The 22513-nt window shown below is 32.7% G+C and overlaps 3 protein-coding genes and 1 pseudogene across 3 annotated transcripts; 3 read left to right on the top strand and 1 right to left on the bottom strand.

Moving 5' to 3' along the window:
- Positions 1 to 398: 398 nt before the first annotated feature.
- Positions 399 to 4700, bottom strand: LOC140054687 (transmembrane protein 183-like). The gene is made up of 4 exons (XM_072099766.1): positions 4560 to 4700; positions 2406 to 2495; positions 1553 to 1886; positions 399 to 1295 (listed from the first exon to the last, which is right to left on the bottom strand). Exons 1-4 carry the CDS (start codon positions 4642 to 4644, stop codon positions 716 to 718), a joined length of 1089 nt encoding a protein of 362 aa, XP_071955867.1. The 5' UTR covers positions 4645 to 4700; the 3' UTR covers positions 399 to 715.
- A 95-nt stretch (positions 4701 to 4795) lies between these two features.
- LOC140055290 (glycerol-3-phosphate phosphatase-like) lies at positions 4796 to 12758 on the top strand. The gene is made up of 8 exons (XM_072100589.1): positions 4796 to 5040; positions 5528 to 5595; positions 6326 to 6418; positions 7154 to 7294; positions 8088 to 8150; positions 8552 to 8702; positions 9203 to 9302; positions 10410 to 12758. The coding sequence occupies exons 1-8, from the start codon at positions 4953 to 4955 to the stop codon at positions 10639 to 10641; spliced, it is 936 nt and encodes a 311-aa protein (XP_071956690.1). The 5' UTR covers positions 4796 to 4952; the 3' UTR covers positions 10642 to 12758.
- A 479-nt stretch (positions 12759 to 13237) lies between these two features.
- LOC140055289 (dnaJ homolog subfamily C member 25-like) lies at positions 13238 to 22513 on the top strand. The gene is made up of 10 exons (XM_072100588.1): positions 13238 to 13395; positions 14361 to 14389; positions 14787 to 14846; positions 16053 to 16155; positions 16365 to 16471; positions 19921 to 20058; positions 20170 to 20234; positions 20556 to 20751; positions 21123 to 21188; positions 21603 to 22513. Exons 1-10 carry the CDS (start codon positions 13299 to 13301, stop codon positions 21720 to 21722), a joined length of 981 nt encoding a protein of 326 aa, XP_071956689.1. The 5' UTR covers positions 13238 to 13298; the 3' UTR covers positions 21723 to 22513.
- On the top strand, positions 17323 to 17443 carry LOC140055797 (5S ribosomal RNA; annotated as a pseudogene).

The following is a 22513-nucleotide window of genomic DNA, read 5'->3' as shown; positions in this document are numbered from 1 at the left end:
GTACAGCTCAAGACCAGCATCATGACCCAACTTCCACTTACACTCGACCCAACTTCCACTCTCCCCAGCTTCCACTTACACTCTCCCCAGCCTCTACTTACACTCTCCCCAGCCTCCACTTACACTCTCCCCAGCCTCCACTTACACTCTCCCCAGCCTCCACTTACACTCTCCCCAGCCTCCACTTACACTCTCCCCAGCCTCCACTTACACTCTCCCCAGCCTCCACTGACCCGATCTCCCCAGCCTTCACTTACAGTTACACTCTCCACTGACCCTCTCCCCAGCCTTCACTTACACTCTCCCCAGCCTCCACTTACACTCTCCCCAGCCTTCACTTACCCTCTCCCCAGCCTCTACTTACCCTCTCCCCAGCCTCTACTTACCCTCTCCCCAGCCTCTACTTACCCTCTCCCCAGCCTCTACTTACCCTCTCCCCAGCCTCTACTTACCCTCTCCCCAGCCTCTACTTACCCTCTCCTCAGCCTCCACTTAACCTCACCAGCCAGAACTTACACTCTCCCCAGTCTCCACTGACCCTCTCTCCCCAGCCAGAACTTTTCAACTTTTATTCTCCTAGCTACTGCACTGAACCAATTAATTGCAAACCCTCCAGTTGGAAGGAAACAAAGCTTTCAATGTAATTCCTGTTTCTTGCAATAAAAGGTTTGAAATAAAACAATTTAGCAAAATCACTAATAAGATAGTACTGATATCACTTTATACATTCTATACAATTGCGAAACTGTGGATGCCACCAATGTATGATTCGAACCCATACAACCGGATCTAGCACTGTTGTTGTGAGGCTTGGATTACCACGCCGACGTGTTCTTTCGCTCTGAAAAACGAGCCTCAATTTATGATTTCGCATGTCACCGCTAACGTTGAAAAAAACATCAGCTAGTTGCAATCCCATGATTTCGGCTTGTGGTAGATTTTGATAGCTACGGCAAAACACTTTTAAAATTGTCTGATAGCTATAGTTACTGGCATAAATGTCCTTGTCAAATTGCAATGGTTTATTCTTTTTAGAAACATGTTCTTCAAACATCAGGTAATATGTAAATTCCGCACCTGGGTTTCCTTGTGACCATATGTACTTACATATCTGGTTTTTTAATGAATATGGACTTACAGTTCCTTCTCCAATAGGGCTGTTGATGACAGTTTTTCTACGCAATGGTTCATACATTAGATATAAGGCACATATTGTGATGTATCGGACTCCATAAGTTCCCTCAATTAGCTCTTTAGACAAACTCTGTGGAAGCTTAATTTTCGGATCTCTATGTCTGAGTGAGAAAGGAAAAAAAAACCTTTTAATATACACTAATACCAAGTAATCACAAATTACTCACAAAAGTAGTTAGTAGTGCAAAGTTTTACATAGTACTAAAATAAAAAAATCATCAAAAATGTCTCACCCGAAATCTAAATAGCCCTTATAGAGATATTGTATTTTTGTTTGATATTATGAACATAATAAATGGCTTCATTTGGCACAAGCAATCAGCAAAAAAAGAAACGTAACATTATATTATTCTATTACCTTAAATAGAGAGACCTCCAGAATGCTACAGTATTTGTTACTGCACAAGCATCATGACATAAACAAGCAAACCTCCAGACGTCCTCCGGTGCAATGTACTTAGACAACTGGAACCAGATATCTGGAGGATAAACTAATCCTTCACTAACCATCGCCTCTTCATGATGGACAACGTTTGGCTGCACGTTGCTATTGACATCTAACCGCTCATCTTCAATGACATCTAGCTCTTCAAGATTTTCAATTTCAAATTCATCATCAAAGTTTTTTTCATACCAATTCAGGTTTTCTTGCAACTTTTTTTGAGTAACATCAACTATGTCCATGCTTTTAACTGCAAAAATAAGAACAAAAAATACATTGACTATGCTGACAGAAACTATGACACAAAGAAAGAGACCAATCGACTGTGTGTGATCAATACATGCCAACACTCCCATTTTGGCCGGGAGACTCCCGTATTTTAGACTCGTCTTCCGGCTTAATATTGTGCTCCCACACTATCTCCAGGATTACAAAAATAACTAAATGTTGATGTATAATGTGTGGGTTTCTGCATTAAAATATAACAAAGAGGCTTACGCACAAGCAAATTTATAATATTTAAGCCATTGTACGGCCATTTTCGGTCAGAATTTTCTTATTTTTTTCTTAATGAAAAGGGGATACCCTTCACATAGCCACCACGCAATACTGCTTGTGACGCCACACACTGCACTCCTTACCTTTGATAATAGATAGAGGGCACTGTTGACCTAACAAAAACACCACCTTTTTTTTATTGTTTTAACTGTAGATGTTGGCATGTATGACAGTACTCAAAATGATAAATAGAATGCAAAAATAACATTACCTTTCTTTGTGATAGAGCAATTCAGCTTCTTCACATTTCTGTCTGATGAATAAGCTGTTGATGTGTTGGCATAGTCATTTAAAGTTATAGCTGTAATTTATAAAAAACAAAGTTATTAAAATATACACTATAAAATAACATTTGTGATTTACAGATATAATTGTTTTATTTTTAAAATTGAATATGCCATTTTAAACTAGTATGAAGTACTAATAAGAACCTAGCAAGCATACCTACTGTACCTTTTATAGTTTTACTATCTCTACATCAATTTCAACATTACAGCAACAATATGAATGCATTTAGTGAAATCTTCATTTAATGAATGGCAATTGCCTTCTGATTGTGAAACAATTTTGATCTAAAAATATCTATTACAACACTGAATGGACATCTGGTCAGGTTAATTTTAAATCAACACTGCCAATATTAACATGGTAAGATTAGATAGCTTCCTCCATTGCAGTATACAAGGCTAAATTGGGTAATTCTGTTCCATCAATTGGCAAAAGCTTCCAGGATCATCTCCGTTTTTTTTCCAAATTTGAATAGTTAAAATTATGCAATGGCCACCACCAAATGTGGTTCACAGTTTTCATCCCCAAAAAACATGAAAAGGGAAGATGATTAAAATCAGAATTTAAATAGGCTAATTGGGAGGTGTAATAAGTTATTCACTTCCATAGAAAAAATAAGAAAGATAATAATTTCACTTGGTTAAAAATGTACTGTCCCCCAAAAACATAAAATATACAAATTAATAAAATCAGTCTTTGAATAGATTATTTTGTAGTTTTAATAAAGTTAATCACTCCAGTAAATAAAAAACAGAAAAAAAAAATAATGTTTTCATTTATAAAATGACAAAATAAATGAATAAATTCAACCATTAAACCCTATTATATCTGACAGTCAATTTGACAATGTTTTGCTTTAGATTTACTACAGTTTTTTAGATAATACAATTTTCAGTCAAAGTGGATAGCTATTATTAGGTGACATTAAAATGGCATATTCAACAAAAATTTGTTTAAGAATTATTTTTTTCAGAGGGACAATACATCTTTAAAAAGAGGAATTGTTTTTAAAGTAAATAATTGTTTTTTTCTCATCAATTTTTTGTCAATGAATAACAACTATAGGATTACTATTATGTGACATTAAAATTATATATTCAAAAAACAATTATTCAGCAATGATTGTGGATCTAAAAATCAAACATAGCTGTAAATTGATGTTGTTGTTCCACTTTCATCTGATCTGACATAATTTAAATTATTTTGATGATAGAAAAATCACACTTTTTTTCATGATTTGATCTTCACATTCAATTGTATGGTATAGGCTTCATTTTTTATATAAAATCACAGTATAAACTTGATAAAATAAATGTACAACATTACAGATCAAATTCAATTTTAATAGGATTCATCGAATGAGGATCCTTGCTTCATTGATTGTCTATTTATTTTATTTTTTTATTTATTAATTTACTGTAGCATCCATTTAACAATACATTTAAAATAGATACATAAAACAAAATTGGAATATTAAAATTGAATAAAACCAAAGTGAATGTCCATTGCAAGAGAAATCGGAGATGTGAAAATGAACAAGGATCATAAGAAGGGCATATGGAAGTGTGAAAAATTACAATAAAATGTAAAAAAGGTAATATAAAAATGTACAATTAAAAGTATAAAAGTGAAGAGCAACAATATCATCAAACCGGAAAAGGAGTTATAATCACTATTGTTAGCATGAGGCACAGCAAGCAAATAGCCTGGCCTGGCTACTAACTAAATTTTAGTTAGTAGCCAGGCCAGGCTATTAACTAATTTTGCTTGCTGTGAGTGCCTGCCTCCTTTTTAAAATAAGCCTATCTAATATTAAATACGCTCTCGTCCTACCACCGAACCACCCTACTTTACTTTTATATTATAGGCTAGGGCCTAGCTAGGCTACTAGGCCTAGTACTAGTAGGCCCACTGTCTAGGGCTAGGCCTACAAGAGCCTCTAGCTAGGCTACTATACTTATTTTATCTTTAGGGCTTAGATAGCTAGGCCTAGCCTAGGCCCTAGCCCTAGTAGTAGGTAGGGCCAGGCAGGCCTCTAACTAGAGGCCTAGCCTAGCTAGCCTCGCTGAAAACTTACAGCCTTCTTGAATTTTAGACATTACATGGAATTTAGCGGGATGTCGTCTACATTGTCGATTATTTTTTCTTTTCTTATTATGCATTTTGAAACATTTTTTTCATGAAGTTCAAGAGTTCTCCATTTTTCGATAATTGCTCATTGAACCGAGAAAAAAATGTAAACAAAAAATGATGGAATTTGACTTCTCTACTAGAGGTGGTGGTAATTACCAAACGCAAGAGGGCGCGCGCACTATAAAAAGAAAATAGGCCTAGCGCGCAGAGCCTAGACGTTAAAAAGTTTGTTTTGTGCGGTTTCCTCGATCAAAATATACTATTTGATTTTAAAGATTTGACAAATTATGTTTGTAGGAGTTATTGGAAATCAATAGTCTTGTGTTTCAAACCAAACATGTCTTCTTTAAACTGTCAGCAGTTGACCACTAAAAATGCTTGGGAGTTTCTTGACTCGATAGACACTGTGCTCATCGATTGTGATGGTTTGTACTCTCAATAATTCTTTTCAAAGTCGTTTCGCCCTAAAAAAATTGACTGGTAAGACTAGACTAGAGTCACAATAGTGGCAGTTATATAGGCCTAGCCTATGCTAGCTACAGTATATTGAATTTTTAGTAATGTTATGTAATGTTGCACACATACACAAATAGGGCCTAGCTAGCTAGGGACGCCTACCTACTAGCTAGGACTTATTACATTTTTATTTTACAAATCTGTTCCATTTTCGGAGTTATATTCTTGAATTCACATTTTTATTAAATTCAATTCTACCTGTACCTAGAAATAATTTCTTAAAATTGATTATGGCGGAAGTGTCTAATCATCTAATGATAAGACTTCCATTCCATTAGTTTCAAGATTTCAAGATTTATTGCAAAATTAATTTCGTTTCACCCACTTCTGTGCACCAAAAGGTGCATACCACATTTACATGGTACTGTACACATAATTATTTACATTTGCTTGCAGGTGTATTGTGGAATTCAAATGACACAATCGATGGTGCAGTTGAAACTATCCAGATGCTTAGAAAGATGGTAATCTAACTCTAATTGACAATGTTTTTTCTTACCCCCACTTTTTTTTTTTAAGTTCATAAATAGTATCAACCGTCAATCACTTTTACAATGCAGTATTCTTATGCACCTGTCAATTTTATGACCGACTGTACGACCCCCGGGAGAGGTGCGTCATTTGTCCGATGTGCCTCATACCTTATGAATACCATGACGCACCCATCAAAGTCCATCTCGAAGTCAAGCCCACTGCCACTGGGCTTCTTTTTTAGATACAGTAGTATGGGCTTCTTTTTGATACGCTGTATTAAACGTCAAAGAAATGGAAATGTGTATGAACTGTTTATATCATTTATTATATCAATACTGTATGTATTAATGATCTTTATAACCCTAAACAATCAAGCCTTATTTATTTTATAGTTTATTATTTTCCAAGGTACTTTGATTGCATTTTGTACCTTCTTCTTGTCTGCTTTGTTGGAAAATATGTAAAATTGGCAGGGTTTATCTAATAAATCACATTATTGAAGTAGCAATTCACAAGATGTTTACAGCATTCATTTAGAAAAGAAGCCCCCCACTCCCTCCCTCTTTTGTTCGCAAAAGTAATATTGAAAAGAAGCCCATCCTAGAGTCCTAAAAAAGAGGTTTTACCGTTTAATGAATATAGAAGCAGTTGCAACTTCATATCTATTCTTATAGCTATTATTAGTATTATAAAAATTGAATGTTTATATTTCTATTTCAGGGTAAACAGCCAATATTTGTGACAAATAATAGTACGAAGTCAAGACGACAGTATATAGAAAAGTTCAATAGATTAGGCTTCACAGTGTCAGAGGTTGGTATTAGTTGGGTAGCCGAGTGGTTAGGACACTTGACTGTCATACAGATAGACCCGGGTTCAATTCCCGACAACTCCCAGTCCACTCAACTGTAAATGAGTACCTAGTTGAAAATACTAGGGAGAAAAAAGGCGGCGTGGAAAGGAACTGGCCACCCTACCACATAATGCCGAGGCTTAGTACAATGAGCTCCTAACAGCTCATTCCCCTACGTTCAGAGAACACGGGACTCACCTTTACCTTTACTGTAAAACCTGAATATCTAGAGGCCTATTTATAAAATATACTATACTATTTCCACATTACATGATACTGTATGTTACTTATTATTACTAATAATTTTAACAAGATTTTTTCATTGACATCTTTAATGACTGTATACATTTAATTATACTTGGGTATGTTAATAGCAATAGTGTATTTTATTTTAACCAATACAAATAAATTGAGCAAATACTTGGCAAAATGCGGAGGGTGCGATATGTAGACCTATACTATTTAAACCTATATTAAAGATCTATACACATAACTCAAAATGTTTATAAGAGGTCACAACTATTTTCCTGAAAACCAATAGGCAATGCCTGTTTGTGAATACTATTTAAAAAAAAAATCCCCAAAAAATAGGACAATCTTGAAAACATACAGAGGTTAGTACAGGTATACTTTAATCAAGTAATTAATTTATATTGAATCAATGTACTAACACAGTTTGTGTTCTTTTTGTATAGGATGAGATATTTGGCACTGCATATGTAGCTGGTCTGTACCTTAAACACAAGTTAAAGTTCAGTGGAAAGATCTATCTGATTGGTGGATCAGGGCTCGCTGAAGAATTGACAATACAAGGAATTCCGTTTATTGGTCCAGGAGTAAATGTCCATTTTATTTTGATACACTTTGGAACTTGGCATGGGCATTAAAATTTAATTTGTGTTAAATTGTTTCTAAACTATTTGTTAAGACATACATATATATATATACTGTTGGTTTATGTATACTTTATTTTCTACTTTAAATTGGGGGTATTGCTAAACCCCGCAAACCTCCAAAAAAACATAGCAAACCCCACCAAACCAACATAAAAGTGATTGAATTATGTAGTGTATGACCCACTCGGGGTATATGACATATTAAATTTCTACTGTTAACCACTGATTTTGGGGATAAAACATCATTTTTTGGTTAAAAATTTGCAATAATTTTTGACCAAAAAATGATGTTTCACCCCAAAAATAAGTAGTTAACAGTGGAAATTTAATATTTATTTTACATGGATATACCCAGTGGGTTGTACACTACATAATTCAATCACTTTTATGTTGGTTTTGTTGGGTTTGCTATATTTTTTTGGAGGTTTGCGGGGTTTAGCAATACCCCAAATTGGCAGTGATTTTCATGCAAAATAAGCCATATGGACATTTTCTGCCCTACTGTATGTATATAAGACACCCACATCAACCCCACCCGCTCACACATCCCTCTCTAATTTCTCTAAGTTATGTTTATGTAATTAAGACTATACCACCCCACTACCTCCCTCCTCCTAATTTTGTGTTGTAAAGATATGATTATTAAGCTGCGAAAACAACACGATTATATAAAAAAGATGAATTTAATTCTGTAAGCAAATTAAAATTAATTCTAATCTCTTTTTAAACACAGTATGACCATGTTGAGGAGGGTGAAGACGTCCACAACTGGACCAATATTGAACTAGATCCAGAGGTCAGTATAAATTATATGAAATAACAGTTAAAATAAATTCGGAAATAGACATACAGTATTTGCTGAAGAAAGCTTCTGAACTACCAATGTGCTATTTTATAATTATATTTTTAACACACATCATGTAAACTTGCCTCTAAAAGCCATGAAATGGAAGACGGCACTGTGTTGTTAAATAATGGAAAATCATATAAAGAATTGAATGGTGCCGTCTACCAACGGAACCATCGTCACTGTAGCTTTAGACTGAACAAAATCTCAGTCATGATAGTAGTATAGTAACCAAAGATATAAAACCCAATTCTGAGATTCATAGTAAACTTGCAGTGACTTATAGTGCACTACTGTATATTATGATGATAAAATATAAATCACCAAATACTGTATATATTTTTCTATAGGTGCGAGGTGTGCTTGTTGGTTTTGATCCTTTGATTTCATTTCGTAAAGTTTGTCGTGCTGCAAGTTACCTTACTGACCCTAGTGTTCCATACATAGCCACTAACCTAGATGGCAGATTACCTATACCAAACAAGGGTAGAGTTATTCCAGGTGAAACACATTGCCTTTTGCAATAAGCGCTATTGACACTTGCACTTATTTTGGCCCTACACTGCTCTGCATTCAATGTGTGGTGATGCAGGGGTCGTGTATAGAAACTTGAGGTGTAGAGCAATTTAACTAATTTTTTTATTCATTACAAATTTGTGAACATTTTCTAAACTGTGCATAATGCGCCATGCTAATGTTTGCCACTGTGGGAAATTATGGGTAGCGGGACAATTCGACTCTGAGACGATTTAGCCCTGAGACAATTCGGCACACTTAAATTCTTATAAATGGCATTGCCATACATTGAATGGGGACTGTTTAGTAACTGCCAACTGGAAATTGATACAATTACTTTAACAAAAATGCAGTTTTCATAATCTCCAACTGAATTATGCTAATTTTAGGAGGCTCTTAATAAGCAAGAGCTGAGAATATATTATCTTACACTACCAGGTCTGTCTATTGGTGGTATATATATATATTTATTTTTTTGTTTCTAGGTACTGGATGTTTAGTAGACTTCGTAACAAAAGCTGCTGCTAGGCAACCAACTGTGGTTGGCAAACCCAATGAACTAATGTTTCAATGTGTCAAAGAAAAGTAAGTTTAAATGTTAGTGAAAACATTTCTTCTGGTTTTGATAGTACAGTATATTGATATGTAGTTCCTTGATAGTAAACCAGTAATGTAAACTTACGTTTGCAAGACAGTTTTGTATGTGATAGTTGGTGCGCACCAACTATCACATATTTATGATCAACTCCTGAAGACGACTATATATATATATTTGTGTGTGTCTTAATGCTGTTTGTGATTTAGGCTAATTTCACTACAACAAGCATGTGTATGTGAGTTTGGTGTAATGGTTATGTAACAAGCCTTTCAATTAACAATAGCTTCAGTTGACTAACAATAGAACAGCAACGCGAAAATCAAACGAGTGAATTTTAAAAGAAATAGGTTTTTTAAACTACTCGTATCAAAAAAGGTTCACATTAAATCAAATTATTTTTTAAAATTACAAATCACCAATTATAACTCTTGCCTGCGCAATGCAATTTCAGTTTACTTGTTACTTAAAAAAATTCTGTCCTATCTTTTAACATTAGCAGGTCTGAAAAGTATACTAAAAAGTGATCCAGAATTGAGACCATGGTCCCAAAATTTAATGGAATGGTCCTTGACCACATATCTATCTGTATATTCATTTTGGTAAAGATCTTGTATTTACTTTTTGAGTAATCCTGCTAACAAACAAACAGACAAACAAACACACGCGATCGATTACATATACCTACTTGGCGGAGGTAAATTATAATATATTACAATACCTTTATGAATTTGATTGCTTTCCTGTTTAAAGTTCACAAAAAAATGAATAATGTTTCTAAAGTATGGAATAAACTAAAAATTATGTTACCATAGTACTGGTGGTCTAGGTTAAGGACTTAAAACTGTAGGCCCTTCTGGCTAAAGTGCACTTGAAGAACCTAGTTCATATTGTGAAAAAAGTAGGGGTTAACCACAGTGTTCTGGTTAATTTTTTCCCCTGTATTCTGGTTATTTTCATTTCATTATAAACCATGTGTGGCCTAACTAAAAACTTAATACATAAAACATATCTATTTTATACAAATGTTCTCATATATTATGGTAAATTGGCAAGTGATCTGATTTGATTGATTAATGATGATTGTTTGTTTATAGGTTTCCATTGATTAATCCTGAAAGAACTGTCATGGTTGGTGATAGGTTAGATACAGATATTTTACTTGGCAAGAATTGTAATCTGAAGACACTTATGGTTTTAACTGGTATATCAAGTTTGGAAGATGTCCAACATAATCAGCAAAGCACATCTCAATCCCTCCAAAAACTAGTTCCAGATTTCTACCTTCCTGCATTTGGGGACTTACACAAATTGGTCAAAAAAGAGTGAAGAATTAAAGACGATTAGAACTATGATCTGATTTAGTAAAACCAGGAAAGAATTCACTCTTGCCTGGTAAAACAACAAGATACAAGATAACCTTATTGTCAAATAGTTCATCAACGAACAATTTGAATTTGAAATTGGTTTTTCTCATGGCAACATAATATAAAAATAGAATAAAATCAGTAAAATGTTAAAACACAAAGTAAAATACACAGTACAGTAAAATATGTACACATTAAAATGCATACAGGATTTACATTTTATAAACTTAGCTTGGGACCCACAAAGGTGTTTATATTCATATTTAATATATACAGTATAGCTCCTTTGTGTTCATGTGGATGATTTATGTATTATAATATGCAATTGTTGATGAAAATTATGATACAGAAATGGCAATATATTGGTATACACATGATGTAATAATTAGGTTTTGAGGTTTTCTTTTAAAGGAAACTTGTATAGTATATCTGACTGTCAGCTATTAAAGCTCAGGTACAGGCATGAATTTTAAATATAATATTTGGTTAATTGTACATAAATCAAATATTTGTAACAGAAATCGAGACGAAAAAACATGAATTTCCCTTAATTTGGTCAAATACAAAATTTGCCAAAATTCTTCCATAAAAACCAGGAAGACTTTTTTTCAGTAGTTAGGTAGTTAACCTAATGTAATAACATGTCTGGTGACTCCCTAGATGGTGAAAAAAGATGGTGGATATACGGTGGATAATTTTTGCTATAGCATGAAAATAAAAATCTGAAGTTGAATAAAAATATCAGAAATGTAATATTCAAGTTATATTACCTATATTTAGTCATCTGATAACATTTTTTACCACACCATTTATTTTTCATAGCTTTTTAAAATGCCTTTGTGTACAAAAGAATAGAGATTTTACTGTGTAATTTGAACTATCCCCCCACTGATAAGAAAGTGCTTATTTTCAACAAGTTCGTGTAACACAAATAAAATCCCAAAAATTATGAAATATAGGGGAAACTATAGATCGATAATTATTGAAATGTATGATCAATAGAAATTTTTTGCCCGCACCTGGCCTTTAAATGTCTATTTAACAGATTTATATTGTTCAGTTTGTCTATTGTTCTAAAGCATGGTAGTGCATGCATTGTGATAGACACATTTGTTTGGGGAAATATGTCTATTACTGTAGTAGGTATATAATTACTATATGTGATCTAGTAATAAGGAAATTTTTTTTTTTTTGGTCAAATCCCTGAACAATTTAAATAATTGAATCTAACTGAGTGGTAAAACTGTAAGGACGAAACAAAGTTGTGCAACACAATTGAGTTGTCCAACAATCAAGTTTGGATGATCGATCACGTCATGATTGGTCACATTACTTGTGCTGTGTTTACTGTACGTCATTGTGTTGCGTCCAAGTAGGAACTAATCTTGAGATGTACCAAATCTAAATACTGTATTTCCAATTAAAAACCAATATTATGATAGGCTTTTGATTTATTTAGATAATCTGTAGTAATAACACTGTAGTACAGTACTTTAATTACAGGATTGGTAGTACCTTAGATGTACAGTGTATTGTTTAATTTGGGTTATGAAATAATCATTTAGTAAAAAGGTTGATATTACAGACATAAATGTATTTACAAAAAGTTGCAAACTATAGTATTACCTGGCAACTAACCAGTCGTTGCATGTGCCAATGCCAATCGCAGTGAAATAACACAGAAAACATTTTTAACACTCCTAAGGGGCTGGTTTATTGGACCACTCATGCTCTGTCCCTTTAACTCTAGTGGCCCTGGATTTAGCCAGTGTGCACTCATAGCTGTTACGCCATTATGTAATATCGTCAATTTTTCGCTTTTAAATTTTGCAGTCGGTTAAACTAATTTATACAAATATACATACTAGACTTTGATATTGTAATATGAGCAAAGAAAATTGTTTTACATAATGAATGATTTCTACAACTCAATGAAATGCATTACAGTGCAATAATTTAATTATTGCATTGTACTGTTGTATATATATTATATATACTCAGTTGAAATAGTGTTGACCACTGCTGCAAAGGTTTGATGTATTAAATACAGAGTGAGAGAATAAAACATATTGTTTTTGATTTGTTAATTGTAATATTTTGTTTCGGTACTAGGAGGCCAAATATGCATTAATGAATTTTCCTGTCTAACACCTTTGAGAAAAATTGAGTTCAAAAGTCTTGCATGTTTCCAGAAAGAATGTTTAGAATTCCGATGAGGAGGGATATGTTAAAATTAAAAAGCAGCATGTTGCGACTGAAAGAAAGTTTTGAAAACTATTCTAAATATTATACAGTACTGTATTATAAAATGATTTCAAATCTGTTTCCAGAAAGAATGTTTAGAATTCCGATGAGGAGGGATATGTTAAAATTAAAAAGCAGCATGTTGCGACTGAAAGAAAGTTTTGAAAACTATTCTAAATAATATTATACAGTACTGTATTATAAAATGATTTCAAATCTGCAACCACTAACGCATTCCATTAAAGGTTAACGCTTTGTTAGTGTATGAACCGCCGGCAGCAAATGTTGCTTTTTTTGTCGATGATGATGTGTCGATCGTCCATGTCGCGAGTGAACAAAATGTGTCCGTAAAAACTACAAAATATCAAAAATAAAATGGGACTGAGGAGCGTATTTATCTTTCTCTGTTTTATACAAGGGTGTGATTCACTTATTGAAGGCTTATATTGTGGGAAACAGAACTGTTATGACGGTAGGCATAATGTATTTATTATGAACATGCAGTGCGTGTCTCTGGTAGGCCTAGCTAGGCTAGTATTGTGGCGATTATTGCTGTTCGCTGACACTGTATGTCTCATTAAAGTCGGTTCGTCCATTCTCGTGCTAGCCTCCATATACGACCAATTTGTTATAAATGTGTGATGGTGAAATTACCTTATTTTTTTGCATTATTGCACCTAAATCTCACCAGCTCCAGGCCTACAGACCCACCCTAGTCTACTGTAGATTCTAATTCTATCATATCTTCAATCAACTGACTTTTAAAGGTTCTCAATTATTATGATTTTAGCAACTTACTGTAGGCTAATCAATCAAGTTAACATTTGAAGTATACTGGTACAGGTGTACAGTATGCAAATTGAGAAGATATAAATAGTAATGTACTGTATGCAAAATGAATTTTTATTTATTTATAGTTTATTCAGGTATAACAAACATATTGCAAGTTGGCATAAGTTTCATTATTACAAAGTTTAAAAATTACAACAAAACTGATATAAAAAATAAAGGAATTGATGAGTGAAAATGATTACATTTGATAACATTTTGTTAATTCACTTTTGAAACCAATTGTAAAATAAATTGCTTTACCTAGAGAAATTCAATTAAAAACTATGTTACACTTTCAAAGATTAAATAAAATATTAAAAAAGAAATTGCAAAATATATAAGAAATGTTTTTCACATTATTTTTTTCATCAAAATGATTTATAATCTTTCTGCATTTCATTACCACAAAATTAACATTTTTAAAAGTCAAATTTGATTTAATAATATGTATCCCTTTTGTTAAATATACTAAATTAAAAATTTCAGTCAAAAACAAAATAACCTAAGAAATCTAATTATATTTTTAAAAAAAAGCTGTCTTGCAATTATCCTTACTCGTAAAAAGTAAACTAAATCTCTGTTTTTTTTAAACAATTTTTTCTTCAGTTCTGAATATCTCAAGGGATGCAACAAAAGTAAGTAGACCTACTGCAGTATTATACTAAAATTTATTTTGCCTCATTCAATAGAAACCTACAGTACAGTACTTAGCCAGGGGTCCTAGGTGGCTGGTAGTAACTGGGCATGCCCAAATACTTACCATATTTATTCAAATCGCCCTGGGTGGAAGGTTGTTCAGGAGGGCTTATAGTTTATTTGAGGGAGGCGGTTATTTTTTGGTGTAATATGGTATATAATCAAATAAATACCGACTATATATAAAAAAAACACAATTGGTCTCAAGAAGTGATAAAATACAGTAACAATTATTTGTATACAGTATAATTATGTATTATACACTGGTAGAAATAGTATATCACATGTTACAGCTCTCAATCTGTAAATAGCTATATGTTTCATTTCTATATTTAGGGAGAAATCAGTAAGAGTTACAGACGTTTAGCAAGAGTTTACCATCCTGATAAATATAAGGTGAAATGAATTTAATATTGGTTGTAAATTAAGCAATTATACATAGCCTATGTAAATACGTGAACGGTTGAAACTGCATCATCATGACTACCGCTGCGAGGATTTTAAATCGTATATATCCTCAAGTACGATGATATTGACTGAGTAATTTTTGCGTAATTATCGTGTCCCTGTAAAATCCAACAAATTCTCGAGTATGATGATATTGGCTGTGTAATTTTCGTGTGGCAACACTCACGTTTGGCGATAAATAAAAGTCATCTACTGGGACTTGAACTTGCGATGAAAATGTCACTCCATCGCAAGACAACGCTTCATGCACTGAACTTGCTTGAAGAAATTAATCAACTAAACTATTTAAACTATGCATGCATAGCACCCTCTTTGTTATTAGTCCTCCCTAGATGTGTTGAAAGACCATTTGTGATTGGTTAATACTCACAGTAGCAACTCGGTACGCGTGCGGCGCGGCAAAAATCCGGTGATTCGGCTTGAAGAAGACAAATTATTATTTATTCGGCCTACCTGATAATAATATTACCGTATTATTAATGTAGGCTTATTGGTGGAAATTCTTCTGTTATTATTTAAACAACCTAGGCTAGTGATTATTTTATTGCCAAGAAATCATTAATTTGTAATTATCTGTATATTATTCTTTGCAAGGTAAGGTGTCTAGGCAGGTTTGTTTACACATACAATACAAAAAGGAGGCCTAGCTACCCGACCCAGCAGATATTCTACTTGTTGTTGGCTATATATTAGATATCGCCTTTTATATCGGTAAAATATAAGATTTGTCAAATCTTATATTTTACCGATATCGCCTTTTATATCGGTAAAATATAAGATTTGTCAAATCTTATATTTTACCTCTAAGCAGGCAATATCTGTATAATATCAACCAAGGAATACTTAAAAATGAACTTTTAACAGAGTGAAAGATACTGGACATACATAAAATGGCATGCAGTTTCTATTAACACATCTAACAGTAACTTACCAACACTGCAAGATGGATAAATAATGATGCTTATAAACTATATCTCCTTTGAGGCTTGGTGAGTGTAGTAGAATAAAAACAGTTTACAATCTTGACTCTAGATCAGGATCGTACCCAGGACCTTGGAAAACATGTTAATCACCAAGCTGCAAATCTACTAATTATGATATAAAATATAAACTAAAATTTGTATAATTTTTCAGGGAAAAGATGGAGAAAAGAAATTTATTTCCATAAGCAATGCATATGAAATCCTTAAGGAAGAAGATTCCAGACAAGATTATGATTATATGTTGGATAATCCAGGTAGGATTAAGATTATCTAAACACTATATGGTATTTATAATTTTTACTAACATAATATGTTAGTTAATCCAGTATAATTAGATGATCCTATTGTGATAAATAGAAGTGTTACAAACTTATAAAGGACACATTTCAAAAACCATTTTTAGTACACTATATTTTTAAATAAACAAAGAATAATAAATACTTTTTAAAGTTTTTTTTTTCAGATGAGCTGTACAGAAATTATTACCGGTACTATAGGCGAAAGGTCGTTCCAAAAGTTGACCCCAAGATTGTTGTTACTGTAACAATTACAGTTGTTTCCTTAATTCAGGTAAGCAGTATTAATATTATTTTTAAATTTAAGTTCTGTCTACACTATCAAACTAGTTTGACAAAAAAGTTTGATGTGCCTAAATATCATAGTGTTATGATGTCATCATGTCCATATATGGGCACATCACATACAGTTTGATAGTGTAGACAGAGCTTTAGGCACAAGGTTTTTCAATATTAAATTTGCTCACTGTACATACAATACAGTACATTATTCTGTCATACACACACACACACACACACAAGTCTTTGGGAGTGCAGTTGTCTTGTCTTGAGAACAAATCCTGACATGCAACAGGATTTGAACCAGGGATTGGGGTAGTTCGGATAATTTTAAAAATATAATTATTTGACATATTTAACCAAAACAGTATTGTTTTCTATATTGAAACATCTAAAAACTAAACAAATCATAGTTGAAAATGATCTACAAAATATTTGACATATGGTCAATTCCACGATTTGTTTTTAATTTTTAAAATGTTCAACTTTCAGCAATCTTATGTTTGACATCAAACTAAAAATAATGTTATATACTTTTAGGATATTTAAGTAATAAACAATATTTATAATATACAGACATATTTCCATTTAAAATATTATTACAGTAAGTTATAGCCAGCATTTTCACAGTAAGTTTATTCAGGTAAATGTAAAATAAATTATTTTACATCTCCCTGGTTTATTTCAATATGCTTTATAATCAATAATCAAAATATATAACAAAAGACAAGCTTCCTGGGAATGGTGTACTGCAAATACCCAACAAACACAAAAAGACAATTACTGTAGATTTTGACGACGCCTTTAATAACAATAAGGGAAATAACAGTGATTTGAATAATAATAATATACGGCCATACTGCGTTGAAACACCGGTTCTCGTCAGATCACCGAAGTTAAGCAACGTTGGGCCCGGTTGCGTTCTGGATGGGAGACCGTCTAGAAATCGTGGCGGGTGCTGTATATACTGGAGAGTGATGGTGTAATGGTAATATCGGACTAGCATGTGATAGGCATGGGTTCGAGGTTATCTGTACCATACTAATTGCATCCTTAGGCAAGATGCTTTACTCTCATTGCCTAATCTGGTAGGCGCTGCACTGCTGGCTGCCGTGGGTCCGTGGAGGGCCTAATCCGAATTTCCTCACCGAGGACAAATATTAATACAAAATACAAAAAATACAAAATAATACAACTAACACTAATTCTTATTGGTCTAATACATCATGTGACTGCTTGAAAGTGATTATTAAAAGTCAGTAACATTTAATTTGCCCACTTGTCACCTGAATTTCATTCAGGACAGATTTCTTATTTATGCTATGCTAAGTAATTATTCATTATGCCGTTAACACCTAAAGAAAAGATGGCGCGTTATCGAAAACGCTTACAGGAGGAAGGAAAATATGATGAAGTGAAAAAGCGAGAGAAGAAACGAAAACGAGAAAAGAGAGAGAATATGACAATCAAAGAACGAAAGAAGTATTTAAAAACTGAAAGAGAGTATAAGAGAAAGAGTAGAGAAAGAGCAAAGGCTGCCGAGAATATAGGTGTATCAAAACAAGTTATGGAACAAATGGAGAAACGGACTGAAAAAACTTTACCTCCTACTCCTAAACAAAGAAGTAGATATATGAGAAGACTTTCAAAGAAGTATATAATTGATGATGATGGACACCGACCAGAATTTAATGGAAATAGCATTTTAGATGTTGCAGTTAAAGCTGAGATTTCTACATAAGAGATGACATATCTTGGCAAAGTGCTAACAGAAAGGACTTTGTGTTGGCAGACAAGATGCCAGTCCAAAAACGTTTCTTGGTAATGTCCCTTAAAGAGTGCTATCAATATCATTCATGAATGAGAATCCTAACATCGAGATTGGGCTTTCAAAATGTTGCCAGTTGCGTCCTAGCCATGTTAGTGTTACAGGAGCCTTTCCTCACAATCAATGCATGTGCAGATATCATGAGAACTTTCAGTTGGTACTCGAGGCTGTAAAAAAAGAGACGCAAGAAAATATACCTACCAAATTTAGAGAATTTCTTGAAACAATAACATGTGACCAGAGTAAAGGATTGATGTTAAGGGAATGAGATGAATGTGATCAAAAGGCAAAGACTTGTACAGCTTTGATGATCATGTCAAAGAAAAGGATTTGAAATGTTTACATTGGACCACTAAAGATGGGCACGCAGAAAAGGTGTGCGCTGAAGGAACTCTCAATGACTTGATACAAAGCCTGATGGAAGAAAACGCCAACCATTCTGCCTCCACACATTTATAATGAGAAACAGCAGGCCAGTCAAAAGTATGCCGTGTTGCAAGTTGATTTTGCTGAACATTTTTCATTCAAAAAACGAAATTCAGAGTCACATCTATACCATCAAGACAATTTGGGAAGGTTTATGCAGACAAATATGGTAGTAGTAGTTGATAAAAAACAAGTAATGGTTCTACTCGCACCATACATGGACAACAATATTATTTTGACCTTGCCATCCCTATGGCACATTGAAATTGTAACTTCTTGATCAAGTAAATCAACAATATGATTGAATCCACAATATTCGACTCAAATGTAACATCTGTACAGTTTAAAACATTTTTTGCATTGTAATTATATGCAATTAGTTTTTTTTAATCAACCTGATACATTATTTCACGTAATGGATATGTTACCACAAAGATTGATCAAATATATTCAATAAAATTGTAGTAATATATATTGGTAAAATTGTATACTATACTGTAGATATTGATTTTTGGAAGTTTGCCAATTTTATTGTGTTTGGAAGTTTCAAAAATAAATTTACCTCAGAGTTTAGATTTGTACTTCTTTTATATATATTTAACCCTTTTTTAAACTGATATGAATACAAAAAAATGTCAGTATGTTTACCGCGGAATTGGCCATATAATAATAACATGACAATTTTCAGCTACTTTTTTAGTAAACGATAGGATACATTGCACATGATACAACACAATATCTTCTGTTATGTTTAAGATACTTTTTTTTTTTGTCTTTTGTGAGATTCACTCACTTTTATTTCATTCTTTACAATTGTTACAATAATCTATATCAATTTTGTTTCATTAGAAAACTATCTCTGCAGCTTAAAGGTTTTTTTTTGTTTTTGTTTTTTTTTTTTTTCGTATTTTACATATAAAAAGTTAAAGCATTTAAAAATATTAATATTCTTTAAGATACTTTTTTTATTGCAAACCTGGGTGCAAATTAAACATAATAAAGGGAAAATATTTACTGTGAGTTATAATATACATGAATACAAAAATACAAATTATTGTAATTAATGCTCTCCTGCTAAACACACTTAAAATTTTAATTAAATTAAACATTGTCACATTTTATTATTTTAATTTTTTAGAAGGTGTGTGGATATGTGCGCTTAAAAAATCTTATTATCAATTCATTTTCAGTACTATGTTTGGTGGGCACGTTACAATGAAGCAATCAGTCAGATTATGATGGTTCCGAAGTACAGACTAAAAGCTATGGAAATGGCTTCATCACAAGGACTTCTATCAAAGCAAAAAAAGAAAGATAAAAGAACAAAGGTAGGGCTGATCCAACTTGCTTCATACTGTAATTTATCAATGTATATTATTTCAATTCAATAATAATAATACTTTTTAAATAAACAAGTGATTTTCTAATTTTTTAATCAGGAGGAAATAAAGGAAGAAGAAAATGAAATATTAAGAAAAATAGTTGAAGAAAACGCAGATATACGGTAGGATAAATATTACAAATATTTTAATACTTATTATACTGCAGTAAAATTTACATTTACTGCAATAACATATGGTTTTAATTTATTTGTTATATGATAGTTTATGAGTCGTCATTACAGTAAAATAATATAATGATTCCCAACATATTCTTGCATAAATAATGTTAAATAGCAATCAAAAAGTAGTTACTGAAGTAACTGCAGTAGAATCATTTTTATATGGTCCCTATCTCATATCAATGGAACCCTTTCATTTTGTAACTAAAGATCTTTTTTTTGTAATTATGCCTTCTCAATTTCTATCATTTACTATTTCTACAGAGGGGTATACTGCAAGCCAAGTGTTGTGGATGTACTATGGGTGCAACTATTTATATTTCCATATTATATATATCAATACATTGTATGGTATATACGATGGATTTGGAGGTTTAATATCAAGAAAGTGGAATACGGGGATGAGGAGAAGAAATACCTTATAAGGAGACACTTAAAAGTATCACAAGGGCAGTTTGATGTAAGCCTATTTTTATTTATTTTAAAGTCAGAAAGTGGAAACTTTCCTGTGAAATATATTATCTTTTAACATTATGACCAACCCGTATTCAGGGGACACCACTATCAATGGGAAACCTTGTTGGGTACCAATGGTGTCCTCGTAAGCTTTGTTCATTTTCATAATTTGCCAATGAAAACACATAAAACTGATCATACAGTATGATCATAGCCCAGACATTGTATGAATACATTTTAATTGGTTGGCAAACACAGCATTAAAGACAATAAAATAAGGAAAAGCTATCACAGATCTTAAAGGATGGACGTATTGCAATGAACCTATGTTATAATCAATTCAAAGTCATTAATCACATTATTTTCTATTGCTAGGCTATTCCTGATGAACAGAAAGAAGTGTATTTTGAGAGGGAAGCTTGGATATTAGACAATTTTAAGGTAAAGTTATGTACACCTTTTTGATGCTCAACTAGTCTTTTGGAAATGATTTTTACTAAACATTTTAAACTGGGCTAATACTAAATTTAACCATTATTGAATATGCCCCATAAACATAATGGCATACAAATTGATATGCAAAGCTTCTCTTTTTTAAACCCATTCTGAAATTTGTACTGTACATTACTATACATCGTCTATCCCTTCTATTAATTTATTTTAAAGAAACTTAAAACCTATCAGTGATGCACTTTAAATTAATCATTTATAAACAATGAAGAGAACATCTGTGATAATGAGAAAATCCACCCCAAATAAGATATATTTATATGCAGACCAGCAAGTCTTTAAAGGTGTGATATATATGTAAATTGTCATTCATTGTAAAGTTCTATCTATCTATTATATTTTTAGGTACTTAAAGAGGAACTTGTAGAAGAGGAAAAGAGAAAGTTAGCAAATAATAGCAAATATAAAATGTATAGAAGGTATATGAAGAATAAGGGGGGTGGAAGAATGACGTTTGAAGATTAAAACAACTTTGTGTATTAATTAGTTAGGTGCTCAACATGTGCACTAGGGGCTGCTTACAATATCTCTTTAGGGGTATATTCAGATTTGTGAATGAATTTTTAACCAACATGTTGTAAAACTCTGTCTACACTATCAAATTTTATGTGAAAAAAAAATATGATGTGCCCATATATGGACATAGTGTCATATCACTACTATATTTCGGCTTATCACACTAGTTTAATAGTATAAACAGAGCTTGAGAGGTGACTTCCACTAATCTTTCCTAGTTGAGACCTATAGAGTGTTATGCCACATACAATATTACATTTACTTCAGTGCACCACCCACTGCACAACTTTTTAAATATTACTGTAAAATAGCTCTAACTAAGGCAATAAAACAACTCGTTACAGTCCTTTGATCTTATGTTTGGCAGCGACAAATACCAACAGTACTGTACTATGTACATATTCTCCACGGTGTGCGGTGTCTGTTAAGGGGCGTGGAACTGATAGTGTCACAGCAACAGATAAACGCTTTGATCTCGGAGCTCATACCCGGTTATGAGCATTGAACTATTCAGTAGGCAAGCAATATATTAAAATATCCGTTGCTTTCTTTTTAATGGAAAATAATAAGGGTAATGTTTAATTTTGGATCTGAAAATGATTGATTCATTGACGGTAAATTTTACTATGTCTCTATATTTTCTATTGTCTTAGGACAGTCTTGCCATCAACTAAACTATGTATTCAATGCTTATCTTATGCAAGGATGGTTTTTTCTATTCAAATAGAACTGGTAGCTGA

The sequence above is a fragment of the Antedon mediterranea genome, chromosome 7, assembly GCF_964355755.1.
Source record: "Antedon mediterranea chromosome 7, ecAntMedi1.1, whole genome shotgun sequence".
In the NCBI taxonomy this organism is placed as follows: Eukaryota; Metazoa; Echinodermata; class Crinoidea; order Comatulida; family Antedonidae; genus Antedon; species Antedon mediterranea.
Note: the sequence above shows the minus strand (reverse complement) of the source record. Positions and strands in the feature narration are given on the sequence as shown.